Consider the following 21,693-nt stretch of genomic DNA (forward strand, 5'->3'; position numbering starts at 1 on the left):
ATGTCGTGGTTCAGGCAGCCAATCAGGCCGCAAGACCTCTCCCAATCCAGCTAGCCGCACGGCCCCACTTTCCCTGCGTCGCACATGGTCCGTGCGACCAGCAAGACCTCGCAACTTGGGACGCGCCGGATGGACGCAAGCAGCAGCTTCAAAGGGCCGCCGTTTTCTTGACCAGGCCCGACCCTCGCACCCCCATCAACGGAGGCTCCCCACTTCTTCCATCAATGCATGAAGGCGACAGCACCCAGCCATGTCGCTCCGCCTCTCATCCCTGCTAAATCCTTCGCCGGAATCAGACAACGTTCCTCCGCCGCCTCGCGATGGAGCCCTTCCGCCCAACCCGTACCTCCAGTCGCCCGAGCACTATGCGACGTCTCCCTCGAGCGGCGCGCCACAAGCAGAACAGTCGTACAGACACCACACCTCCGGCTCGAGCCACGATGGGAGCATGGTTTACGATCAGCGACCCGGCAGCAGTGGATACAGTGAACCCATGCACCTCCCACCTCCTCCTCCGACCACGCTCGGCAGAGCACCGAGCTCTCCCACGCTGGAGCAGTACCAAGTGGCGTCACGATCACCTGAACAGCGCAGAGCCTCCATCATTTCTCCGCCCCAGCCGGGCTTCATTTTACCTCCATTACAGAATCCCAACCCTTCTCCCATCGAACACGCCGCGCGTCAGTTGAATGCATATGAGCCACCACCCACCCTTCACTCCCCTCCCGAGTCGACTTCACTTCAACCTTCGTTCCAAACGTTGCCAGCTTCAGCGACAGTCGAGCAATCACACTCACCATCAGTGGCGATCAAACAGGAAACAATACACACACCTCACCCATCCTCTCCGATCGATGCGCGACGCGTGAGCTCGCAAGTCGCTGACGGCGATCCGCACAACGTGAAAACGATTGTTTCACTCAAGAACGAGCACGGCCTGAGAACCCACTCACCACTGCGCGAATCATCGGTGCCAGTGCCGTCAACCGAAACAACCATGCCGGCATCTGCCATCCCGAAGAAGCGACCAGCGCCTTCCAAGACGAAGAAAGGAACGGCTGCCAAAAAGACTCCGGCCTCAAAGAAGCGAAAGGTCGAACACAAACGCTCCGTCACCCCCTCCTCCCGCGCATCGAAACCTTTCACTTTGGGCAGTAGCCTTGGCACGCCTGCGGACTCGTCGCCCGCACCATCCACCCGCTCTCAGTCCGAATACGATGAAGATGAGGAGATGGAAGATGTGGACACAGACATGGACGTAGACGGAGACGTCTACTGCATCTGCCGCAAGCCCGACAACGGCACGTTCATGATTGGCTGCGACGGGACTTGCGACGACTGGTTTCATGGGAAATGTGTCAAGATTGAGGAGCGGAACAAGAATCTCATCGACAAGTACATCTGCCCAAAGTGCACGGAAGCAGGCGTGGGTAAGACTACGTGGAAGCGGATGTGTCGACGCAGTGGGTGCAGGCTGCCTGCTCGGGTGGGGAAGACAAAGGGGGGTCTGGATGGTAGCAAGTACTGCTCCGAGGAGTGTGGTGTGCTATACTTCCGCGAGATGGTTGCGAAGACAAGAGGAAGGGAGGATGCATCGAAGAATCGGAGCAACAGGCGAAAGGGCAGCATCGATCGGGGTGGCATCGACTACGACCTGGGGGCTCGTGGGGGAACACTCGCTGCGGGAGAGTTGAAGAGCCTTGTCGATTCATCTGCCACGGCTGGAGATTTCCAAAAGCTCGGCGACGGCGTCCTCAGTCCACCAGCGACCCCTGATTCGAAGTCCGCCAGCACTGCTGCGCACGCGGAACCGGAGACGCAGGCTTTGCAAACCATTCACCAGCAAAAGGAAGATGCGCGCCGAAAGCATCAGCTCCTGAAGGACCGAATGAAGTTTGTGACGCTGGTGAAACAGGCCGCCGCGCGCACCGCCACCGAGAAGGAGCTGAAGCCAAAGGACTACTGCGGCTACGACTCTCGTTTGGAGTGGACGGACGAACGGTTTGAGCGGTGGAGGAATAGCGTGAGTGGGCAAGCGGCGTTCGAGGTGGAGAGTCTCGCCGCGGACAATGCGGAGGAGGAGAATGAGCATGAAGTGTGCGATCGAAAGAAGTGCGCCAGGCATCTCGAATGGCCCAAGCTCGCCGTCGATGATGTGCGATTCGAAATCAGCGACAACAGCGATCGCATGCGGGCGCTGGAGCGGGAGGAGAAGGAGGTACGAGAGCGGGCTGCGCTGCGGGCGAAGGCGGGGAGTTTGAATGGAGAGGGAGGGGTGGAGGTGCATGCATTGGGGCAGGTGAGGGGACAGTTGGATGGGGTCGATGCGGTGATGGAGTCGACGGAGAATGGCGGTGAGATGGCAGCGTAAGCCAAGTGGGAGGATGTCTGGGCTTGGGGAGTCTTTGGTGAACCGAGCCCTCACGATTGAGATTACGAGCGTACGAGATATGAATACGGCCGTCAGTCAGCGACATGGAGTTTGTCTCGCTTCAACTTCGAAAGATGCCTCGAGATGCACCTGCCTGACTTTTGTGTTTGCTCCTTCCTCGTTTGTAGTGCATGACATGGTCAACTTTCACCAGTTTCAGCCAACGACAATACCACCATCCCACAACATCGATGCCATGCCCGAGTTCCGTGGAGTCACTGTAACGCTTCAGTCGCAACACGGTGCCGCCACCATCCCCGAACAACCACTCTCCTCCTCGACACCATCCGAAGGACAAACGGCTCTCGCACCAACACCTCCCCCGATTATCACCGTTAACGTCCAACCCTTCCCCTCAAGCCAGTTCTGGATCTCCTACAAATGTGCTCCACCGCCCAACGGCAGCGACATCCGATTCTACTACTTCAAGCTCTATGCCGCCGGGAGATGCGTTGTCAGTTGGGGAGTTGGTGAGGAGGAGAACTGGAGCGGCAAAACAATGCATGCGATATTCGCTGCCGGGAGTGATTTTGATGGAAGAAGAGTCGTGGAGCGACGTGCGTTGTTCTTCAGCCGAGCGGCCAGGGCTTATCAAGGAGAGGGAGCGGGATTCGAGATAAGACTCTTTCGCGCGAAGGCGAGACGGAGGGAGGAAGTGAAGTATGAGAATATCGGTGATGTGATGGTGAAAGGTGCAGGGATTCAGTGAGTGCACCGAGAGCTCTAGCATGGTGAATGATGGTGCTGACGATGGATCTAGGTTGACGAATCTTGGGCGCGTCAAGGCCGAAGAGGCCCAGAGGATGTACACTTACGCACTCCTTGACCCCAAGGATCAGCCGTACGTGACCTTCCGATACGTGATTGGGGCTCAAGAGGATGCGAGTCCTTTGCCATACCGTCCTTTACGGGCAGAAAGTGAGAATGAAACGGAGGAGGCGGACGATCGATGGACAAGGGCAAGACCTCCAGGGCTGTCAAGGAGGCAGTGGAGTGGCAGCAGCAGTGGGATGGAGATGCTCCCGTCAATTAGAGAGGAATCGATGTCGCGCGGGCCCACCATGGAGAAGGAAGGCATCGAAGCGAATGAGACCGCGCATCGTGCTTGGGTCACCAGGACACCCTCGCCAATGGTGTCGAGGCTGTTTGAAAGACCAGTCAGTCCACCGGCCAAGCGAAAAGCTGGCTCGGCAGCCTTGTTGGAGAGTGTTGTTACGAACGCGTTGAAAGGAGCCAAAGGACGTCGGTGAGGCATTGTCTATCAGCAGGGTATCCGACCACGATTTACATCTTCGATCCACCTTTCATCGTCTTCAAAGCATCGTAGGCTGCTTGGACGTATCCAAAGGTTCTGGGATTCCCCAACAGTCCCGGGCCTAATTTATTCATGACATAGGTGAATGTCATTCGGGTATCGCGGTCCATGAGCACCAAGGAGCCACCCTGCGAGAGTGGGATTAGTAGCTGGCCTCGTGGGCGCAAACACATGGATGATCACGTACATATCCAAACCAGAAACAGATGTCGCCTTCCGGAATCGCGGGCAGCGTCTTTTTCAGCGGCAGTCCGTATCCTATCCCGTACCGCACCGGGATGAGCATGGCCAAATCGGTGCCGCATGTTTGCTCTTCGAAAATCTTATCAATGGTCTCTTTGGAAAGCAAGCGGACCCCATCAACTTCCCCCCCAAGCGTCACGGCGGACATGATACGATTCAAGGATCGAGCGTTTCCATGCCCATTCACTGCACCGAGTTCGGCGTTGCGCCATGTAGGGCCGAGCACGAAGTCGAGGGGGACAGGAGGATTCGTGAAGGTGCGTAGAGAGATGGGATAAGCGGCCATTGCCTGCATAACTTCCTTCGGGAGTGGTGGTGCAGGCAGGAGGGTGGAGACGCGAGGCCAATCTTTTTCCAAGGCGCCCAGCTGGAAATCCGCACCCAGTGGTGCAGCCATGTCTTCCGCAATGAACTGCTTGAGCGACTTCCCGGTGACGCGTGAGATCAAGCCGGACACGAGGGCGCCTTGGGTCGTAGAGTGATAGCCGGATGCCGTTCCAGGCTCCCACAAGGGTGCTTGTTTGGCAAGTTCGGCCGTGCTGAGGTCCAGATTGCAGATATCTTCCGTCGACATTTCCCTCTCCCATGCGGAGAGACCAGAGCTGTGGGCCAGGATATGTCGGACCTCGATGTTTTCTTTGCCATTCGCCGCGAATTCGGGCCAGTAGGTGGCCACTTTGCCGTGCAAATCCAGCAGACCACGGTCGGCGGCGATGAAAGCTGCGAGATTGGTCACCGTCTTAGAAGTAGACCAAGCGTTGACAATGGTATTCTCCTGCCATTCTTTGCTGCGGGCTTCGTCGACATAACCAGCCCAGATATCGACTACGTTTAAGCCGTCGACGTTTATGCAGATGGAGGCTCCCAACTCCTCGCCGGTGCTGACATTGTCAGAGAGCAGTTGTTTGACGGCGGAGAAGGCAGGATCGCTCTGTCCTTTGACGGCAGCCATTTTTGTGAGTGTGGATGGAAAAGGATCAAGATGGAACATGCATCTGGCAGGAGGTGGGTTTTTCCCTTGCAACCATCTTGGCGAATGGCGTGTTATAACTTACATGTATTTAACGTTGTGCCGTCAGCTGGGAGGGTGCAGATCTTGCCTCGACGTAAGCAGTGATGATCCGAAACCGAGGAACGCTAACGATGCTGAGGTCAGCTTAGGCCACGGACCAGGACGAAGGGCGCCAGAACACTTTGACAGGCGGTGAATGGGCAGGGATGGGATTGATTGAGGTACAGCCAATCGGCCTGTTACGAACATCCGCCGCCGAATCATTGCCAACGACGTATGCCTTACAAACGGCGATCAGCCTTGTCACCGCTTCAATCTATAGTGTCCACACGGGGTTCGACGAACTTTAAAAGGCGTCGGGCATCAACGCGTTGCCGGAAGCAACGAGGTGCAGGAGTCTAGACGCCATGCGACCTGCGTCAAGGCAACTGGGTCGCAATGTCCAGGACAGCTCGATACCTTATGTAGTGCCCATGGCCCAGTGCGAGCTGTTGAACCCCTCCAGTCCTCTGCGTGCTCCCCCACCACCTGCTGTCAACATCGTTGAGACATTGAAGATGCCTCCAACCCAGCGGGAAAGGCGTCGGCTCAACCTACAAGCACGTCCCAATAGGTATTACAACACTACCCCTCCTTACAATCATACCCGTCATATCTGTGGATCAGTTTCTGGCGAGAATGCCGGTTTGTTCCAGTCGCTCGTGGTGGGATAACGCCGCCACTAACACCTCGTAGCTGTCGAGCACCTCGATCGCATGCGGGATAAACACAGCAACAAGATACCACCAGGGCTCAACACATGGGATGCTGCAGCACTAGCTTGGTCGGCAGAATATGGCCCAAGCATCCGCACGTGGCCCCAGGCGCAGCAAAGCCTCGACCTGCTGGCGTGGTGGGCGGCGCAGGCATTCCGGCGCGACATGCTCGTCGAAGGCCCTATCAGCAAGGTGGGCGTGGCCATGCTCACGAGGCCCAACGGCTCTACGCGAGTGGTTTTCGGATTCACCGCGACCAAGCAGCCGGGTTGGGAGGTGGTGGGTCAGCGACAATCGCGAGTCAATCGGGTGATGAGGTCTTGCATGGCCATTGGCATCGCGGAACCGCGCCTTGAGGACACAGCGAACAGCAGGCCGGGGAGCTGTGTTGAGACGTTCACCTTTCCTCTCGTTCTCGCGCATGAGGGCAGGGCAAGGGAGATTGGGGGAACGCTGAGGACGATAGTTCGCAGCTTTGGACCCGGTGGCGCGATGACATTGGGCATGTGTGACAACTGTAAAAGGTATGCCAGAATGCTGAGGGAGGGTTGTCCTCGTCTGGTAATAGTGGATGCGGGGGAGAATGTTAGAAGATGAATGATGATGGGGAGTGGCATCCATTGCCGACGCCGCGTGGACCGGATTGGGGAAGGCTCGATGGGGATTGGCGCTAGGGGCTGGACTATCTCATCCGCAATGCTGTAATGAACCATCTTAACTGCAGACCTGCACATCACCTCACCCACCGGTATTGTTGTCCTTTCAACAAGGCCGAGCGAGTTCGCACCGACCTTCTACGGCCGCTGCACTCCGCCCGCATCCCTTGGCGTTGTGCTCAAGTCCGATCTCCGCAGACGTCATCTCACGCCGTCACCTCGACACCGCGAATCAGCAGACATTCACCACCTCCAGCCAACCAAACCATGCCCTGCACCCTCCTGCATCGCCTGTGCTCTATCCTTCCCTAGCAGGCGAAGCGACTGGACACCGGCGCAGCGCAGGCTGCAACGTACCGTCATCCACCATCATCCGAGAAGGCGCCGTCCGTCAGGATGGTCAAAACACATCTCCCCGCCCACATGGACAGTGTGCGCCAGACCTTGCGTCCCAAACACCAGCTGTTGATCCTCAAATGCTACCCGCGCCTGCCCAAAAACAGCGCCGCCGACGTCAAGCCCAACGGCAGCGAGCTGAGCTACCTCGTCTACTACGCCAGCACGCGAAAGAGCAAGCTACAGAAGGTCGGCAGCTTTTTGGAGCGCAAGACTGCGCTCGATGTCTCTCACTTCCAGAGTGTGCGCGTCCACGTCACGCTCCAAATATTGACTGCGCTGCTGGAGAACAAGGCCGTGGGAGCAGGCAGTGGGTTTGCCCTCATCGCCCCCTACGTCCTCCGAATCATCCGCGATTTGCTGAATTCCACCACGGATATCAGTCTCATCGAGGCCAGCTTGGAAACGTGGGAGAGCTTCTGCAACCACCAGGACGAAGCCACGCTCAAAGCAGACCACGAGTATCGCGAGCTGTTTGAAAGCGTTGTCACGCTATACGCCGCTTTTGCGCACCGAAATGGCAGGAAGAGATTGGGCAAGAGCGCGCAGAGCTTGGCAGTACAAGATGTGATTCGCTTGCGAGAGGCCGGTCTTGGTGCGACTCGCAGTCTCCTGGGCTCGGACTCGTTGACAAGCGAAAGCGGCCGGCAATTGAACGTGGTGGTACCGGCCATTTTGAGCAACATGCATGGCGAGGATGATGCCTACCTGACGAATCTCGTGCGTCTGGGGAAGAAGTCCGAGGACGAGGAAAAAGAGCGAGCGTTGGCGAGGAGGGTCAGCATGGCGACCACCCGAACGTTCGCCGAGGAATCCATCGATGCCGACCCACGACAAGCCGAAGGAACCGCGCAGGATGCCGATGCGTTTGCAGAAGAAGAAGTCGCCATTCTCGCGCTGGAATGCTTGAGGGACGTCTTTTCCAGCGACAATCGCGCCATGATTCGTGCTGGCACCATGGAAGTGCTCAAGTATTTATCCACGACGAAGACCCCACCATCCGAGAAGTCGAAACCGGCTGCTTCGGCGACTAGTTGGGCATCGCGGCTCTTTGAAATCTGCACGTCCTGGACCCCCGTACAAGATCGCTTCATTGTCATGGTCAGCCTCGTCGAGAGCCTCGTTCGCTTGCCGCTACGGGAGGAGGATCTGGACCAGCATCTCTTGTACAGCAATCTCATCGATCACATCCTCTACTCCGACCTCAACATCATCGGCCTCTCCGCAATGGATGTCCTTCTCAGCCTTGTGCAACAAATTCTGCGCGTTCTGCAGTTGAATGCTTCTCGACTGGGAGTACACAGCGGGCGGAATGGCGAGGACGTCTCGCAACCGCCTCAGTCAGCCAGAAATTCCTCACCCGACCCGCCGTCTGCAGCGAGACTGGAGCTATTGCGAATGCTGAAACAAAACATCGCACACCTTGGCACCCACGTTTATTATACCGACCAGATCACGGACATGCTTTCCGCCATTCTCGTTCGTTTGAAGCCCAATCCAGCGCCGACCGGCATGCAGAATCCCGTCATCACGGCGGCCGCCATCGAAGAACCACGAGCGGCTGCCGGAGAAGTGGCGTCCAATATCAGCGTCTCTGGACGAGAGAGACCCAACTCTTCAGCTGCCAACGGATTCTTCTCCTTTGAAACCGCACGACTGGCGGCCTTGGAGGCAGTACGTGACATCTTGCGGGTTTCAAACACCACAAGATTACAGGCGACCGGGGGCGTCTCGAGTAGCCGGAGCAAAGTCCCGGTCACGATATGGGAAGGCACACAATGGATTCTGCGCGATCCATCTCCAGCAGTGCGCAAGGCCTACGTGGACGCTCTCACTACCTGGCTCCGATTAGAGACCAGCAAGGCTGATATGCGCGTCAAGCAGCCCAAAGACAAGGCGAAGAAGAAGCCCGAGAATGCTTTTGCCAAACGTGCGATGAGCAATGCGAGCAACAAAAAGGACAAGCAAAGCAAGAAGGCTACTACAACTTTCCTTCAGCTCTTGCATTTGGCGGTATTCGAGAATGCACTGCAGTATGCCAGCATGGAAACCGTTGAGGCTGAGCGGGAACTCCTCATGTTGCATTATCTTCTTGCAACACTGGTGCAGAGATTGGGAGTCAACGCGTTGCAGAGCGGACTACCCATGGTCTTTGCCTTGCAAGATGAAGGCGCCAAGAGTGAGTCTATGGCCGTCAAAGTCAGCACTGGTAGTCTGGTCTACGGCTATTTGTGGGTTCTGGCAGAGGCCTACGATTTCGACGTCTCGTCGGTAGGTCAAGAGATCTTTGGCGAGATCAAGCGACGCAAGCAGAACAAGCTCTGGGTGGAAAACATCAGCATGCCCGCGAGAGGCCTGGAAGACATTGCGGCGAGTTCGAGAGAGTCTACCAGCTTGCCTGAGCAAAGCGGCGACGGTATGAAGCCATTTGAGCTGCGAGGTGAGCTCATCGAACGAATCGCCGATTGCTACGCCACGACCGTAGCCTCACCGTCGCCTTCTGCCCCTGGAAGCCCTGGTCGCACCCCTGGCCAGCGTAGACTCAGCGCATCCGCGGGTCCCGCTTTGGACCGGACGGCAAGCTCGTACTTGACTGTCAAACCACAAGCAGACTCTTCACTTCCGGAGAAAGTAAAGGAAGCAATGATGGCCACTTGGACCAGAGAAGGCTGTATGTCTGACATTGCCGCTGCTGCACCGAAATCCATCAGCTTGAGCGGCTACTCGTCACCATCACAAGCTCTGGCCGCCGGCAATCACCGCCAATTGCTCGCAGCGGCCGCGAACACCATGTCTTCTCGTAACCCAAGTCCTCTTCCGTCTGCGCAGCGTTTCGTGGCGCATCAGACCCCGCAAGCAGGCCAACAAGTCCTCGGCGCTCACCTCATGTCGGAGAGTCCGGCTCGGAGGCAGAGTGTCAGTTCGAACGGCAAACTCAGCAGCTCCGCCGGTGTACACGGTCGGATTCGGGTGGAGGATCTCAAGCGAGCGTTGGCAGAAGGCACCTTCAATTCTAGCCTCACCAGCCGACTCTCTGATCGTGGGGATGAACAACAAGACGTGGCGAGTGAAAGCCTTGTTGATGTTGGAGGCGAGGATCTTACGAGTGAGAATGGAGGGTTTGTAACGCCTCCGTCACGGGTGGAAGGATCGCAGGCACCATCTCTGCCGCCCGTGATTCCGGATGCCTTGGACCTGACGCCAAAGCGAGGCAATCCCGTGGAAGAAGAGCCACCGCTATTGGAATTGGCCGTGCTACCTGTGAGGAGACCGCCTTCTCGAGCGGGAGCGAGTGTGAAGAGTCAACGTGGCCAAGGCCGAAGAAATCTCGCTGCCCTTCTGGCGGGAATTGAGACTGAGGAGTTGGGGGCGCGGAAGTCCAGTAGGAGTGAGCGTCCGCCGTATTGAGTGGCTTGTATATATCAGAGACAATTCAGTGTGGCCCCATGCTCCTATGCCCTTGTAGCTCAAGAATGGTGAAGTTGAAATAAACGTCATGGGTCTTGGCTGGTCTGGCGATGGAGGAGTCGGCGTCGGCCAAACCTCGGCGGCGGCTTGACGTTTTGGGAATGTCCCGGACACGGGTCCGGTGACGCGCTGACCCCCGTACATCACGCACGCGCAGTCTAGAACCGCCGTCTGGAGAGGAACGACACATCCTGCGCCAGCCGCTGCGACAACAGCGTAAGCCCGACCGACCTTTGTCGGCGGTGAAGCGCTGTAACAATGGCAGAAGGAGGCGATTCCCCTGCCCCTCCACCATCGGCCTTCCCTCTCGACAGCACCTTCTTTGCTGCTGGGTCGACGGCCTGGACAGATGTGCTGCCTAAAACCGACCACGTCGACATCTTCCGGAATGCCGACTTTGGGAGCACGACACTGGGGCCCATTGCGCAATGGGGCCCGGCACTACGCTTCTACGTCACGATGCTCTTCGCCAACAGCCGTGCGACGGCGCTTTATTGGGGCCCGGACCGCATCGCCATTTACAACGAGTCTGAGGCGGAGTTGTGTGGCGAGGCGCATCCGCGCTTGATGGGCCAAGCGTTCCAGGAGGGCTTGCCAACTGTTGCGGATGCCGTAGGGGCTCTGTTCGACCAGGCGGCGGCCACCGGACAGACCGTGGATGTGAATGATATCCAGCTGTTCCCCGTGCGCCGTGGCGCTCTGGAGGAGTCCTACTTTATTGGCCAATTCATTCCCCTACGCGGCGATAGCGGGGAAATCGAGGGCTTCTTCAACACCGTCTACGAATCCACCTTCCAGGTCTTGTATGATCGCCGAAGACGGGTGATGGATGGCATTGCCGCAATCCCTCCGCAAACCGTCAACGAAACCTTCGTCCGTGTCATGGAAGTCCTTCGAAGCAATCCCAGGGACATCTCGATGGCCATGATCTACTCCCACGACGAAAACAATCCGGGAAAGGCGAATCTAAGTCTCAGTGGATCCATTGGTGTGCCGGAGAATGCACGATGCGCCCCACCTACTGGACGACTTGAGAAGGACGAGGATGGCTTGATCGGGTATTTCCGCCAGGCGAAAGAAAGCGGTGCGCCGGTGGTACTCAGCGACTCCGATGGCAGTCTCCAAGCGGTTGGGGATCTCTTCAGCGACGTCTCCTGGCAGGGTTTCGGGGAACCCTCGCGAGATGTCGTGATTGTTCCACTGAGGAGTGGCAAGAAGTTGCTTGGGTTTTACGTCCAGGGCACGAATCCGCGACGGCCCTACGATGAAACGACGGAGACCAGCATCGTTGACCTGACAACGCAGATTGTCGCCAAATGGTTGGCCTCCATGTCGGCCGAAGAGGCTGCAAAGCGGGAGGAGGAATTGCAGCGTAGACTAACGGAGAAAGAGAGGAGACTGAGGCAGATGGCAGAGGGAGCTCCAATGGGAATGGTGTCGATCAATGAGCAGGGCACGGTTGAGTGGGCAAATGACCAGTGGTAGGGGAAGCTTTGATGTAAGACGAAAGCATTCGCTAACGATTCCAAGGTACGAAATCATGGGCCTGAGCCGGACGACGACCGAACTGGTCGCATCGCTCGCGCCGGACCATCGAGAGTTCGGCAGACGAAACCTCGAAGCACTGCTTGCTGGGAAGCCGCGTGTTGTCTGCGAGCATAAACTGACTCGCATGTGGTCGCCACCTGGAAATGCCGACAACAGAGAGGCAGACGTTCCAGCCTGGATCCTTGCTGTGTGTTTTCCGGTTTATGAGGACGGGAAGAGGCTTATAACAACGTATGTGATGGACATATCGGCGCAAAAGCATGCGGAAAGTATTCAATCGCTCCATGCCGCCGAAGCGGAGCGCGCGAAACAGGACCAGGAAAAATTCATCGACATCACATCACACGAGATGCGAAATCCACTCACCGCAATGATGCAGCTTGCAGACAGCATCTCCCACAGCATGGACACTACTGAGGATGCCGACGCAGACGTTTACAAGGCGATTCTGGAGCAGAACGTTGAAGCGGCCAACACCATCCTTACATGCACGGCGCACCAACGCCGCATCATTGACGACGTCTTGATCTTATCGCGCCTCGAATCGAACATGCTGTCCATCACTCCATCCCCTCAGCAGCTCTCCATCCTCCTGGCAAATACAGTCAAGATGTTTGACGGCGAGGTGGCCATGTCTGACGTCAAAGTCGAGCTCATCAAAGACGCATCCTGCGACCAGCTCCAAGCCGATTACATCTTATGTGACGCTTCACGGCTGATGCAGATTTTGATCAACTTGGTGGGAAATGCAATCAAGTTTACGGCGAAGCGGAAGGAAAGAAAGATCAAGATGATGTATGGAGCGACACGCCAGCAGCCAAGTCGCATGAGCACGGAATTCGGGCCTTTGGAGTGGCTGCGGCGTCGTCCGGAATCAGGGGCTCCTCCTTTGTCGCCCGCGATCAAGGATGGCGGACCTCCGCTTTATGCATATTTCTGTGTCTCCGATACGGGCACCGGCATTGCGCCTGCGGAGATGGACAGGTTGTTCAAACGCTTCTCGCAAGCCAGCTCCAAAACGCATGTCAACTACGGCGGCACTGGGCTTGGGCTGTACATCTGCCGCGAGCTTGTTGAAAAGATGGGTGGAGCGGTCGGGGTGGCATCAAGACACGACGAAGGTTCGGTATTTGCGTTCTACATTGAAACACGGCACGTGGACGCACCAGGACCTCACACCAACGGGGTTTCACCACTCGCCGGACAAGCTGTTGGGATGCCGCGATCTCTGTCAACCACGAACGAGACACACAAAGTCCCCATCAGGGCTCGAGCACATTCTACGCTGCAGACGAACGGAGACGGCATTCGAGGGCATGTCTTGCTGGTTGAAGACAACCTAGTGAACCAGAAAATCTTCGCAAAGCACCTGAAACGAGTGGGATTCGACGTCAGTGTGGCCAATCACGGCCAAGAGGCGCTCGATGTCCTGGAGAAGAGCGGGAGATGGCGTCTGACGCAGACCGACGATGAAAGGAACTCAATTGACGTGATTTGCCTCGATGTGGAAATGCCCATTATGGGCGGCCTCGAATGTTCTCGAAGGATCAGAGAGTTGGAAGACGCACACCACCCCTGCAGGCCCCTCCCAATCATCGCCATTACGGCTAATGTACGGCCGGCGCAGGTTGCCTCGGCGCTCGATGCGGGGATGAATGATGTCCTGCTCAAACCCTTTACTGCGGCCGATCTTGTTCAGAAGATTTGCACGATGATGGGTCACAGCGCGGAGCGCTGAAGATGGGCATGATAATCTTGTACAGAGATTGTTCAGAGGACTTGAGAGCATGGAGACACCTTCTCCCGATGAGAGAACAGGCAGGGGTTTCAAATACGACTTGACTACCTGGTGCTACCTGCTACGGCCATTGCAACCTTGGCAGTACCCTAGAACCCCTGACCTGGGCCGCAGGCCTAGAAAACGACAATGCGTTAGTCTCAGTTTCGGCACAAGGGGTCGTTGGGAAGCTCGTACATCTTCGCAATCCTGCATCTCGGCACGCTCAGCAAGCGCCGGCTCGGGAATCGCCACGGCAGAGACGAGTGCCAAGAGGCTGAGGATGGCGGTGAGGCGAAGGAATTGCATTGTTGTTTGCGTCGACGAGTCGAGGGATGTTGGATTGGATGGAAGATGGTGTGGAAAGGAGGTTTGGACTGGAGTGAAGCGAGCAGATGAAGGACGACGATGGGAGCGAAATGCTCAATTTATGGACTTTCGGAGACGAAGAGCATGGTAGCATTCGCTCCTGCTCATGCAAGTTCCGACCTTCCTTCTTCGCTCGCTCCCCGACAAGTGGCGAAGGACTTTTCGTATTCACGAATGCTTCAGGATTCCGTCGAACATCAGCGGGGGAAAGGTCTTCCCCACGTTGTATCGCGTTTCCACGCTAGCGACGTTGTCGAATGGGTTGGAGAACACGACCGAACGAAGGATGCAAAGGATGCAGCTTGTGATCCAAGGCGATTGGGTTCTGCGTATTCAGTCCTCTGATTGTGGCCACGCTCCGTTGCATCCGTTCAGTCAGTAGCGTCGGAAGAAGGCTACCACCTGTCGTAGCCAAACTGCTTCTTTTGCAGTGTACTCGGCCTCGGTTGTTATTGAGAGGTTGTTATTGAGAGGGCTACAGTCGTTTGCCACCATAGTGCTTCGGGGGTTGGTTCATATCGTTTTTCCGATACGTAGGGGACCATGTGCTGGAGATTGAGCTTTTCTAGCATTGACTCAAAGTAAGTCTTCTGAACGTTGGACGGATGGTCCTCGACATTCGGCTTCAGTGGACTGCGATCCCAAGGAGGAAGGTACGTTCTCCGAGGTCTTTCGTGGAGAAATGGATCCATGCAAGATGATTCAATGGCTTCAAGTGTTCAAGCCACCTACGCCGCTACTCCAAGTGCTGTGTACTACATTCAGCTTCCTCGACTGAGGGGTTGGCAACGGTGAATACGGCCTTCTGCAAGGGCGAACAACAGGTTGATGCATGACTATGGAGCTCTATCCATTGCAAAGCCTGCAGTAACCTCTAATCCCGACCCCCTCCGTGATGCTTTACCTCAACCTGGGCGGCTCGTGCCAATCCGATTGCTTATGGGCCGCAGGCCTGGCAACAAGGAATGCGTTAGCGACAGCTTCTGATAACGGACATGGTATAGGAAGAACATACATCTTCGCAGTCGTACAGCTCCGCACGCTCAGCAAGCGCTGGCTCGGGGGCGGGAATTGCCACGGCAGAGACAAGTGCCATAAGGCTGAGGATGGCAGTGAGACGGAGGAACTGCATTGTTGTTGTTTGCGTCGACTGATGGAGCGATGGAGTAAATTTGCTTGGAACGAAGTGAATTGACAAAGTGAAAGAGTAGAAGTTGTCGAGCGAGATGCTGCAATATATACACCTCTGGGGAAGAGGAGCATGGTAGTATTCCCAGTCGCCGACTCAGGCCCCGAGTATCCAGTTAGCCCACCGTAGATGATTGATAAGACTCGCTCCCGCGCCGTATCTGCCCTAATCACCTGCGTTCTTACTCAGATGGGGCAAGATCTTCGTCACGTTGTATCTCGTGGCCACGCTAGCCAGGCAATGAATGGGGCTATCCTGATGCATTGCCATGCCAGAAACTGGGTCTATCCGTGCCGTCTCCGAACGAATGAATAGAGCACGCCACCCGAACGAAGGAGTGCTGCATGAGTAGATAGACATCTTCGTGCAGTGTCTGCGATCAATTGCATAGGCACTTTCCGAGACCAGCCGTGCCTCTACGGCGCAGTATCTTCGAGCCTCCTACACAGTACGTTGCCCGCCCATGGGCCGTGCGGCACGTTCCGGTCGATGCCCTAGCCTCGCATGCACCATCGGCCAATGATGCGATGGTGAAAGTAGATATGCTTCGAGGCTGCAGCGCGGGGCCGTATCGAAATGTAACACTACAGTACGTACTACTGCTGCGACGCTTCGTGGCGACAGTGGAGCTTGCCCGGACCCCCGGATCGAGTAAATGGCCATGGGTGCCTTCTTACCTCGACGCTCGTGTGCAGCACTACTGCATTGAATGTGTCAGCTTCCACCCATCTTCCTCATTCTAAAGCCGCGAGTGTTTCTAGTTCAGCCGAAGACCCCTTCGAAATAACCCCCATCCGTGGCTCGAGTTTCATCGCCAACGTCCTGCTCGTGTGGTTGGAAGTCCCAGCAAAGAAGACTCGCTGCAAGCAATGAGCAGGCATATCCAGGCCTGGAAGGAACGATGGACCTACAATCCCCTCGGAGGAGTCGCATCCCCCGAAGATGGCGCGGATGATGGTCTTGATGCAAGCGAGAAGGCTCAGCTTGACTCTGAAGGACGTCCCTCGCTGCAAAGCTTGAATGCTCGCAACATTCTTGCGCAGAGGCTGTGGTGGATAGCCGGCTTTCTGTCGCTGCTCGCTTTTATCATCGCACTCGTCCGCTTTCTCACGCCTTCGACAAAGGTGTGGTCATCCTGCGGAGGTGATCCAGCCACCGCTCGCGCTCGGGGCTGTCAATTCGATGTCATCAACTTCGCATGGCAGACGCGCGAGTGTTTTGACGCAGCACTTGTCGCCGAATTCGCTGAGCTCGAGCCCTGGACGTTTTGGCTGACGCCCCACGGAAACGAGACGGTATCGCACGAGGTTGCGTATCGTGGGGAACGATCGCTTTGGACAACACATCGTCATCATCAGAAACACTGCATGTGGTCGTACCGAAAGATGCATCGAGCGTACGAAGGTAAGAAGTGTGGGAACCCCCTTGATGTGAGGCGAGGCACTTGCTGATCGTTGTACATCGCAGCTGGCTTCATCGAGAAACACCTGAGGGAATATAGTCACACGTTGCACTGCTCGGAGTATGTGCTTTGGGAGGGCGAGGAGGAGGAAGGGGGGAGATTCTTCACAGTCGGTGAGGACCGGCATTTGACCTTTCTCAACATCGTGTATCCTGTTTGTGAGAGGTTGAGGCAGGGAAGTACGGCATCGGCCTGGTGGAAAGGAGCGGCGCCTCGGTGATGGGCGATCGAAGAGGCATGATTGCCTGATTAACACAAGGCTCAACGGCGAAGCCGCCAGCCGCATCACCACCAGCCATGAAGATTGCTGAGATGAACCACCTGCTTGATGGCCGATTCAACGATCAGCATCATCGCTGGTTAGCATCTGGGATGAAACCATCGCGACTTCGTCTCGAACTCCGACGTAGATGGCCGAGATTGTCAATCCAATTGAGCCAGCTATCTTGATAGCAGCTCATGGACAAGCAAGTGTCGTCACGATATGGTGTCTGACAAACAGAAGCTTCTTACCAAGAGCGCTGCCGGCTTACATCGAGAAGCTTGCTTACAGCCATGGAATGACATAAGGACTCTGTAATCCTCTCGAGAATTGTGTGAACCTTGCTAGTATCACGTATGAGCTTGCGAGAAGTGTGATCTTTTTTGCCACTGGCCCACATACGCGGGAGATGCTGCACGTGAACGACACCCAGGCGGCGAGTTTCATTACCAAGAGCAGCAGACTGCTCACACGTAAGGTAGAGGCATGGCATAAAACTCCTTTCGGAAATTCCATTGACTGCTCGGCAATATAGAAATCTTCGAACCGCTGAAACTCCGAAGCCTCCACATTATAACCCCGCCGTTCCACCGCGTCGGCACTTCAACGCCTCAACGCCAATCTCCCGGGAATGAAGGCCTCTGCTAGCAGTGAGCCGCAGAGGGGAGTCGAAGCTGGCAACCGTGCACCCAAAGTCAACAAGGCATGTGTTCCATGCCGCCTACGGAAGGTCAAGTGCGACGCCGCCGTCGTTGGTCTTCCGTGCAGTAGCTGCAAGGCTCAGCAGCGCGTAGACGACTGCACGCCGCTGATACGTAAGGGTCGGAGCAGGAAAGGCGGGCATGTTCCAGCGACTCCCAACCAGGCACACACTTCAGAGAGCCCGGCTACACGTCGACAGTCAGACCGCCGATCAGAGAACCAACTACAGGCTCATCCAACGCCAAATAGCCTGGTGCACCAAAGTCCAGGTCAGAATGAGCCAGACCTGCTCTACCTACGTATCTTGAACGATGCCGTCGAAGAAACTCCTACATCCGGCCATTCCATGTCAAATGCCCCTCTTGGCGAACAAATATCGAAGGCGAAGCTATCCCAACTAGACGACATTGATAGAGAATATCTCGCCAAGAAGGGTGTCTTTGATCTGCCCCCTCCACAACACTTGTACGGAAGCCATCTGTCTTTCGTTGAACTTGGATTCTGTACTCACGAACTTCTAGAGACATTTTTGTCAAGACGTACTTCGACCACGTGCATCCGTTTTGTGCAGTAATCAGCCGCGTCGATTTTGTTCGCCGCTACAAATCCGGGGATTACTCTCTCCTTCTACTCTCCGTCATATTGGCAACATCCAGTATCCACGCGCCAGCAGATCTGCTATCGGCTTGTGGCTTCAACAGCCGTTCGGCCGCACAGGAGGTGTTCTTTTCTCGAGCTCGACTACTTTACGACTTTGCCGCCGAAGACGACCCGATTTTGACGCTGCAGGCCTGTATCGTTTTGACTCTTGTGATACTCGACCATCCGACGGATCAGGACTTTGGGTACTGGTTCCACAATGCGGTCAGTTTGGCTACTAAGCTCAATGTCCGAGACATGTAAGTGGACTACACCGCAACCATTGTCATGGTTGCCATGTACTGACATGTGCACTCCACGAGAAGTGTATTTGAAAAGGCAAAACCCCGAAGAGAGCTGAAAGTCTACAACAGGGTCTGGTGGGCTCTCGATGTAATAAAGCCCTTCCTCGACCGTCGTGCTGCGTGCTTTGCTGACCATAACCCGTAGTTCTTGGACATTTTTCACGTCTCTATCAATCCTAGACGCTCACGGCTACTCGGGAATGGTCTGAGCAGCGCTTTCAAATTGGATGACGACTGGGAAGATGAAGATGTCTCGGCAGACTCGTCCGGCTTGCTCTCCCCCGTCACGCCTCAGCACAAGGCCGCGCCGTTCGTCCTCACCGAGTTGGCGCGAACCTTCGAAGAATGCTTGGCCGTTGTAAAGAAGCGGCAACAGCAAGATCCCGGCCAGACGATGCATCCCCTCGACGCATGGCGCAACTCTTTGGCCTCTAAGATGCACATTGATGAACAGCCGCGAGTCAACGTGCACTATCTCAACATCCAAGCCATGAGCTACCGGTTCGAATGCATCTTGTGTCGCTTGATACGGCGTACTTGGCCGCTTCCGGGACATGCGAACTGGAGAGAGTGGGCCAAAACGCGGCTTCGGTCCGCCATTATGGAGCTGGACACGATTATGATGAGGGTGTTGGCGAGTGGCACCCTTTACAATTTCCCCATCCCTTTGTAGGTGTTTCCCACTCGCCGTCATGTACTAGAGCTGACCTACCAAAGCGTGACGATCATCCCGGCTTTGCTCGCGTTACACATCGAGTCCGCCCTCGACCCAACCGAAACGGATCTTGTTCGATCAATGTCTCGCATATCCCTTAGCCAGACTATGCTTCTAATAAAGGAAGGAAGAGAAATTCCAGTTCTCAAGCGCGCCCTGCCGGTATTTGAGGAGATTCTCGCCAGCAACAAACTATCCACGCACCTAGAAGCACAAGACAACAACTTGACCTATGCGTCCACATCGCCACACATACAGGTCAACAGCGGCTTGCCCCAGATGGAGCAGTGGCAGAACAATCCGTCGCTGGACGTTGATTTTCTCGGGTTTGACTTTTTCGATGATTGGCAGCAGTTTGCACCTCTGGACTTTTCTACCTGATTTCGATCAATGTCCGTGAAGGCTTTGCAGGGAACTGGAATGTTCGTCTAGACGCCGGTATTGTTCACCATCTATGCCCTCGAGGCACCAGATTCAACCTGACTTCCTACCCGGCGCACCATCACGCATTCTACGCTGCTTCCTTGTTCGGTCCAATCGACTCAGCACCACTCACTGCGGCACGGCGACGACGTATCATCTCCCAAATCTCGGCTGCCTCAGCCGCATACTTGCACTTGGAGCGTATCCTCGAGCCGTACTTGAAGAACAGAAACGGAAAAGGCAAGCACCCAACGACCAAGAACGCAGGGATGGAGCTCGCCCATTGATCTCCGAGATCGGTGTACATTTGGGTAGTGAACAGCGGGAATGCGGTGGCGAAAAAGGAGCGCATGACCGTGTTGGCTGCGAGCGCAGAGGCCGAGTAGATGGTATCTGCACGGGTGTGAGCACTTTCTCTTCTTCTGGAGGGTCAGATTGACGTACAAGAATCGACCAAGTAGCTGATCAGCGATATAAACACCATCACCAGGCCTGCACTGAAGATCGTGGCGCCAATCACAGGAGCAATCCAGGAGATCTCGGGAAAGGTCGTCCAGGCGAATAGAAACAGACCGATGGGAAGAATGACTGATCCTATCATGGCGTTGTGTAGCCTGGCCTCCGGTTCAACTGCTCGTCCAGCTGCGGCGGCCACCTTTGTCATGCGCAAGTAAATCTTGTTGTCCACGCCACTAGCGCCGACTGCAAGGCAAACACCTATGGCCACTCCGACAAAAGGAAGTCCGCCGATGCCTTGGCTCCAGTGTCGAGTTACCTCGAAGACAATTGGTATGGCGGCGAAGAGGAGATACAATGTCGCATAGATGATGGAGGTGTAAACGCCAGTTAGCAAGACGATGGGCTCGCGGAACAGGAAGATCCAGGGGCGTGTGAATGCAATGGAGAGGGCCGTGGAGAGTGTGATGGGAGGCTTGCCCACGTCGAGCTGTGACACATGGACGCTTCCTGTCGCGCGTGACAAAGCCTTTGCTCGAGAGCGCAGGATGAAGGGTGCGTATGTTTCGCTGGTGAGGAGCAATGCACCAATCCAAAAGACTCCCGAAAGGATGGCGTTCACCCCGAGGGTCCATCTCCAGCCTACTGTTTCGGCAACGAAGCCGCCGACGATCGGTCCTGAGGTTGCAATCAGCTGATGTAGCGGCGCACTGATAGCTGCGACATACCAAAGGCAGGCCCCAAGAACGGACACGCAGCAAAGACTGCCATCACCGGACCGCGCTCCTCCGTGGTAAACATGTCTGCAATCATTCCGCCAGGATTGGTCTGCGCGGACGCACCAAATGCACCGGCAAAAAAGCGCAGGACCAGTAAGGTTGTGATATTGGGGGAACATGGCGCGGCCACGGTGAACGCAATGTAGATCGTGTACGACACCACAAAGGTCAGCTTGCGTCCATATACCTCTGACATCGGAGCCCACAAGATGGGACCAAGAGCGAAGCCAAGGACGTAGAGAGAAAGGCCTAAGATGGCCACTTCTTCAGAAACATGAAAGCGTTGCATGATTTCTGGTATCCCGCTGGCGTAAACCGAGCTGCCAAATGTCACTGCAAAGAAGGAGAGCGCCTGGACAAGGGCAATCGTCCATTTTCGTCCTTTGGAGAAGCTCATGGCATCTTGTCGGTCGTTTTGGAGGAAGTCGACAATTACAGGCTCTTCGAGTGTGCCGTTGCCGGGGTACTTGTGGCTGCAGGCATCGTGGTCGAGTCGCGTGCGGAGGAGGAGACAGGATATGAGTCGAAAGTCGTTCGTTCGCTTGGGATTGGCAGTGTCGGGAGCAGTGGACTCGGGAAGGGCAGTCATGATGTTTGACGAAGGGCCGGATCAATGTTGACGAACGAATGAAAGGGAGTGGAACTGGTATCATCCCCTGCATCTGTTCGTGATTTATTCTCGCTGTTGTCATTCGCCGCGGAGATTTGAAGTCGGAGTTTCGTCCAGCCTTGCGAGATATTGCCGAGAGCCAAACCCCCGCGGCGTTATCTTCGGGATTTTCAAGCCACCA

At 55.9% G+C, this 21,693-nt stretch overlaps 9 protein-coding genes across 9 annotated transcripts; 7 read left to right on the plus strand and 2 right to left on the minus strand.

The window, feature by feature from the left end:
* Positions 1 to 493: 493 nt before the first annotated feature.
* Positions 494 to 2,371, plus strand: BDY17DRAFT_245051 (uncharacterized protein; the record flags this gene model as incomplete). Its single annotated transcript, XM_033730596.1, has 2 exons — positions 494 to 680; positions 768 to 2,371. 2 exons carry the CDS (start codon positions 494 to 496, stop codon positions 2,369 to 2,371), a joined length of 1,791 nt encoding a protein of 596 aa, XP_033592994.1.
* A 394-nt stretch (positions 2,372 to 2,765) lies between these two features.
* Positions 2,766 to 3,785, plus strand: BDY17DRAFT_78824 (uncharacterized protein). The gene has a single exon (XM_033738704.1). It carries the CDS (start codon positions 3,160 to 3,162, stop codon positions 3,679 to 3,681), a length of 522 nt encoding a protein of 173 aa, XP_033592995.1. The 5' UTR covers positions 2,766 to 3,159; the 3' UTR covers positions 3,682 to 3,785.
* On the minus strand, positions 3,716 to 4,941 carry BDY17DRAFT_321220 (beta-lactamase; the record flags this gene model as incomplete). Its single annotated transcript, XM_033736581.1, has 2 exons — positions 3,716 to 3,874; positions 3,934 to 4,941. The coding sequence occupies 2 exons, from the start codon at positions 4,939 to 4,941 to the stop codon at positions 3,716 to 3,718; spliced, it is 1,167 nt and encodes a 388-aa protein (XP_033592996.1).
* A 239-nt stretch (positions 4,942 to 5,180) lies between these two features.
* BDY17DRAFT_291481 (uncharacterized protein) lies at positions 5,181 to 6,493 on the plus strand. Its single transcript, XM_033732671.1, has 2 exons — positions 5,181 to 5,685; positions 5,737 to 6,493. Exons 1-2 carry the CDS (start codon positions 5,409 to 5,411, stop codon positions 6,351 to 6,353), a joined length of 894 nt encoding a protein of 297 aa, XP_033592997.1. The 5' UTR covers positions 5,181 to 5,408; the 3' UTR covers positions 6,354 to 6,493.
* BDY17DRAFT_291483 (uncharacterized protein) lies at positions 6,482 to 10,285 on the plus strand. The gene has a single exon (XM_033732672.1). It carries the CDS (start codon positions 6,809 to 6,811, stop codon positions 10,214 to 10,216), a length of 3,408 nt encoding a protein of 1,135 aa, XP_033592998.1. The 5' UTR covers positions 6,482 to 6,808; the 3' UTR covers positions 10,217 to 10,285.
* A 249-nt stretch (positions 10,286 to 10,534) lies between these two features.
* On the plus strand, positions 10,535 to 13,562 carry BDY17DRAFT_321222 (uncharacterized protein; the record flags this gene model as incomplete). The annotated part of the gene is made up of 2 exons (XM_033736582.1): positions 10,535 to 11,757; positions 11,807 to 13,562. 2 exons carry the CDS (start codon positions 10,535 to 10,537, stop codon positions 13,560 to 13,562), a joined length of 2,979 nt encoding a protein of 992 aa, XP_033592999.1.
* Positions 13,563 to 15,729: 2,167 nt separating this feature from the next.
* BDY17DRAFT_291489 (uncharacterized protein) lies at positions 15,730 to 17,252 on the plus strand. Its single transcript, XM_033732673.1, has 2 exons — positions 15,730 to 16,563; positions 16,627 to 17,252. Exons 1-2 carry the CDS (start codon positions 16,029 to 16,031, stop codon positions 16,839 to 16,841), a joined length of 750 nt encoding a protein of 249 aa, XP_033593000.1. The 5' UTR covers positions 15,730 to 16,028; the 3' UTR covers positions 16,842 to 17,252.
* A 100-nt stretch (positions 17,253 to 17,352) lies between these two features.
* Positions 17,353 to 19,861, plus strand: BDY17DRAFT_78914 (uncharacterized protein). Its single transcript, XM_033738706.1, has 5 exons — positions 17,353 to 18,050; positions 18,107 to 18,484; positions 18,551 to 18,617; positions 18,675 to 19,198; positions 19,247 to 19,861. The coding sequence occupies exons 1-5, from the start codon at positions 17,515 to 17,517 to the stop codon at positions 19,623 to 19,625; spliced, it is 1,884 nt and encodes a 627-aa protein (XP_033593001.1). The 5' UTR covers positions 17,353 to 17,514; the 3' UTR covers positions 19,626 to 19,861.
* BDY17DRAFT_245355 (major facilitator superfamily domain-containing protein) lies at positions 19,756 to 21,491 on the minus strand (the record flags this gene model as incomplete). Its single annotated transcript, XM_033730623.1, has 3 exons — positions 19,756 to 20,060; positions 20,112 to 20,801; positions 20,852 to 21,491. The coding sequence occupies 3 exons, from the start codon at positions 21,489 to 21,491 to the stop codon at positions 19,756 to 19,758; spliced, it is 1,635 nt and encodes a 544-aa protein (XP_033593002.1).
* Between the last annotated feature and the right edge of the window lie 202 nt (positions 21,492 to 21,693).

This window comes from Neohortaea acidophila (genome assembly GCF_010093505.1).
Source record: "Neohortaea acidophila strain CBS 113389 unplaced genomic scaffold BDY17scaffold_2, whole genome shotgun sequence".
NCBI classification, from domain to species: domain Eukaryota; kingdom Fungi; phylum Ascomycota; class Dothideomycetes; order Mycosphaerellales; family Teratosphaeriaceae; genus Neohortaea; species Neohortaea acidophila.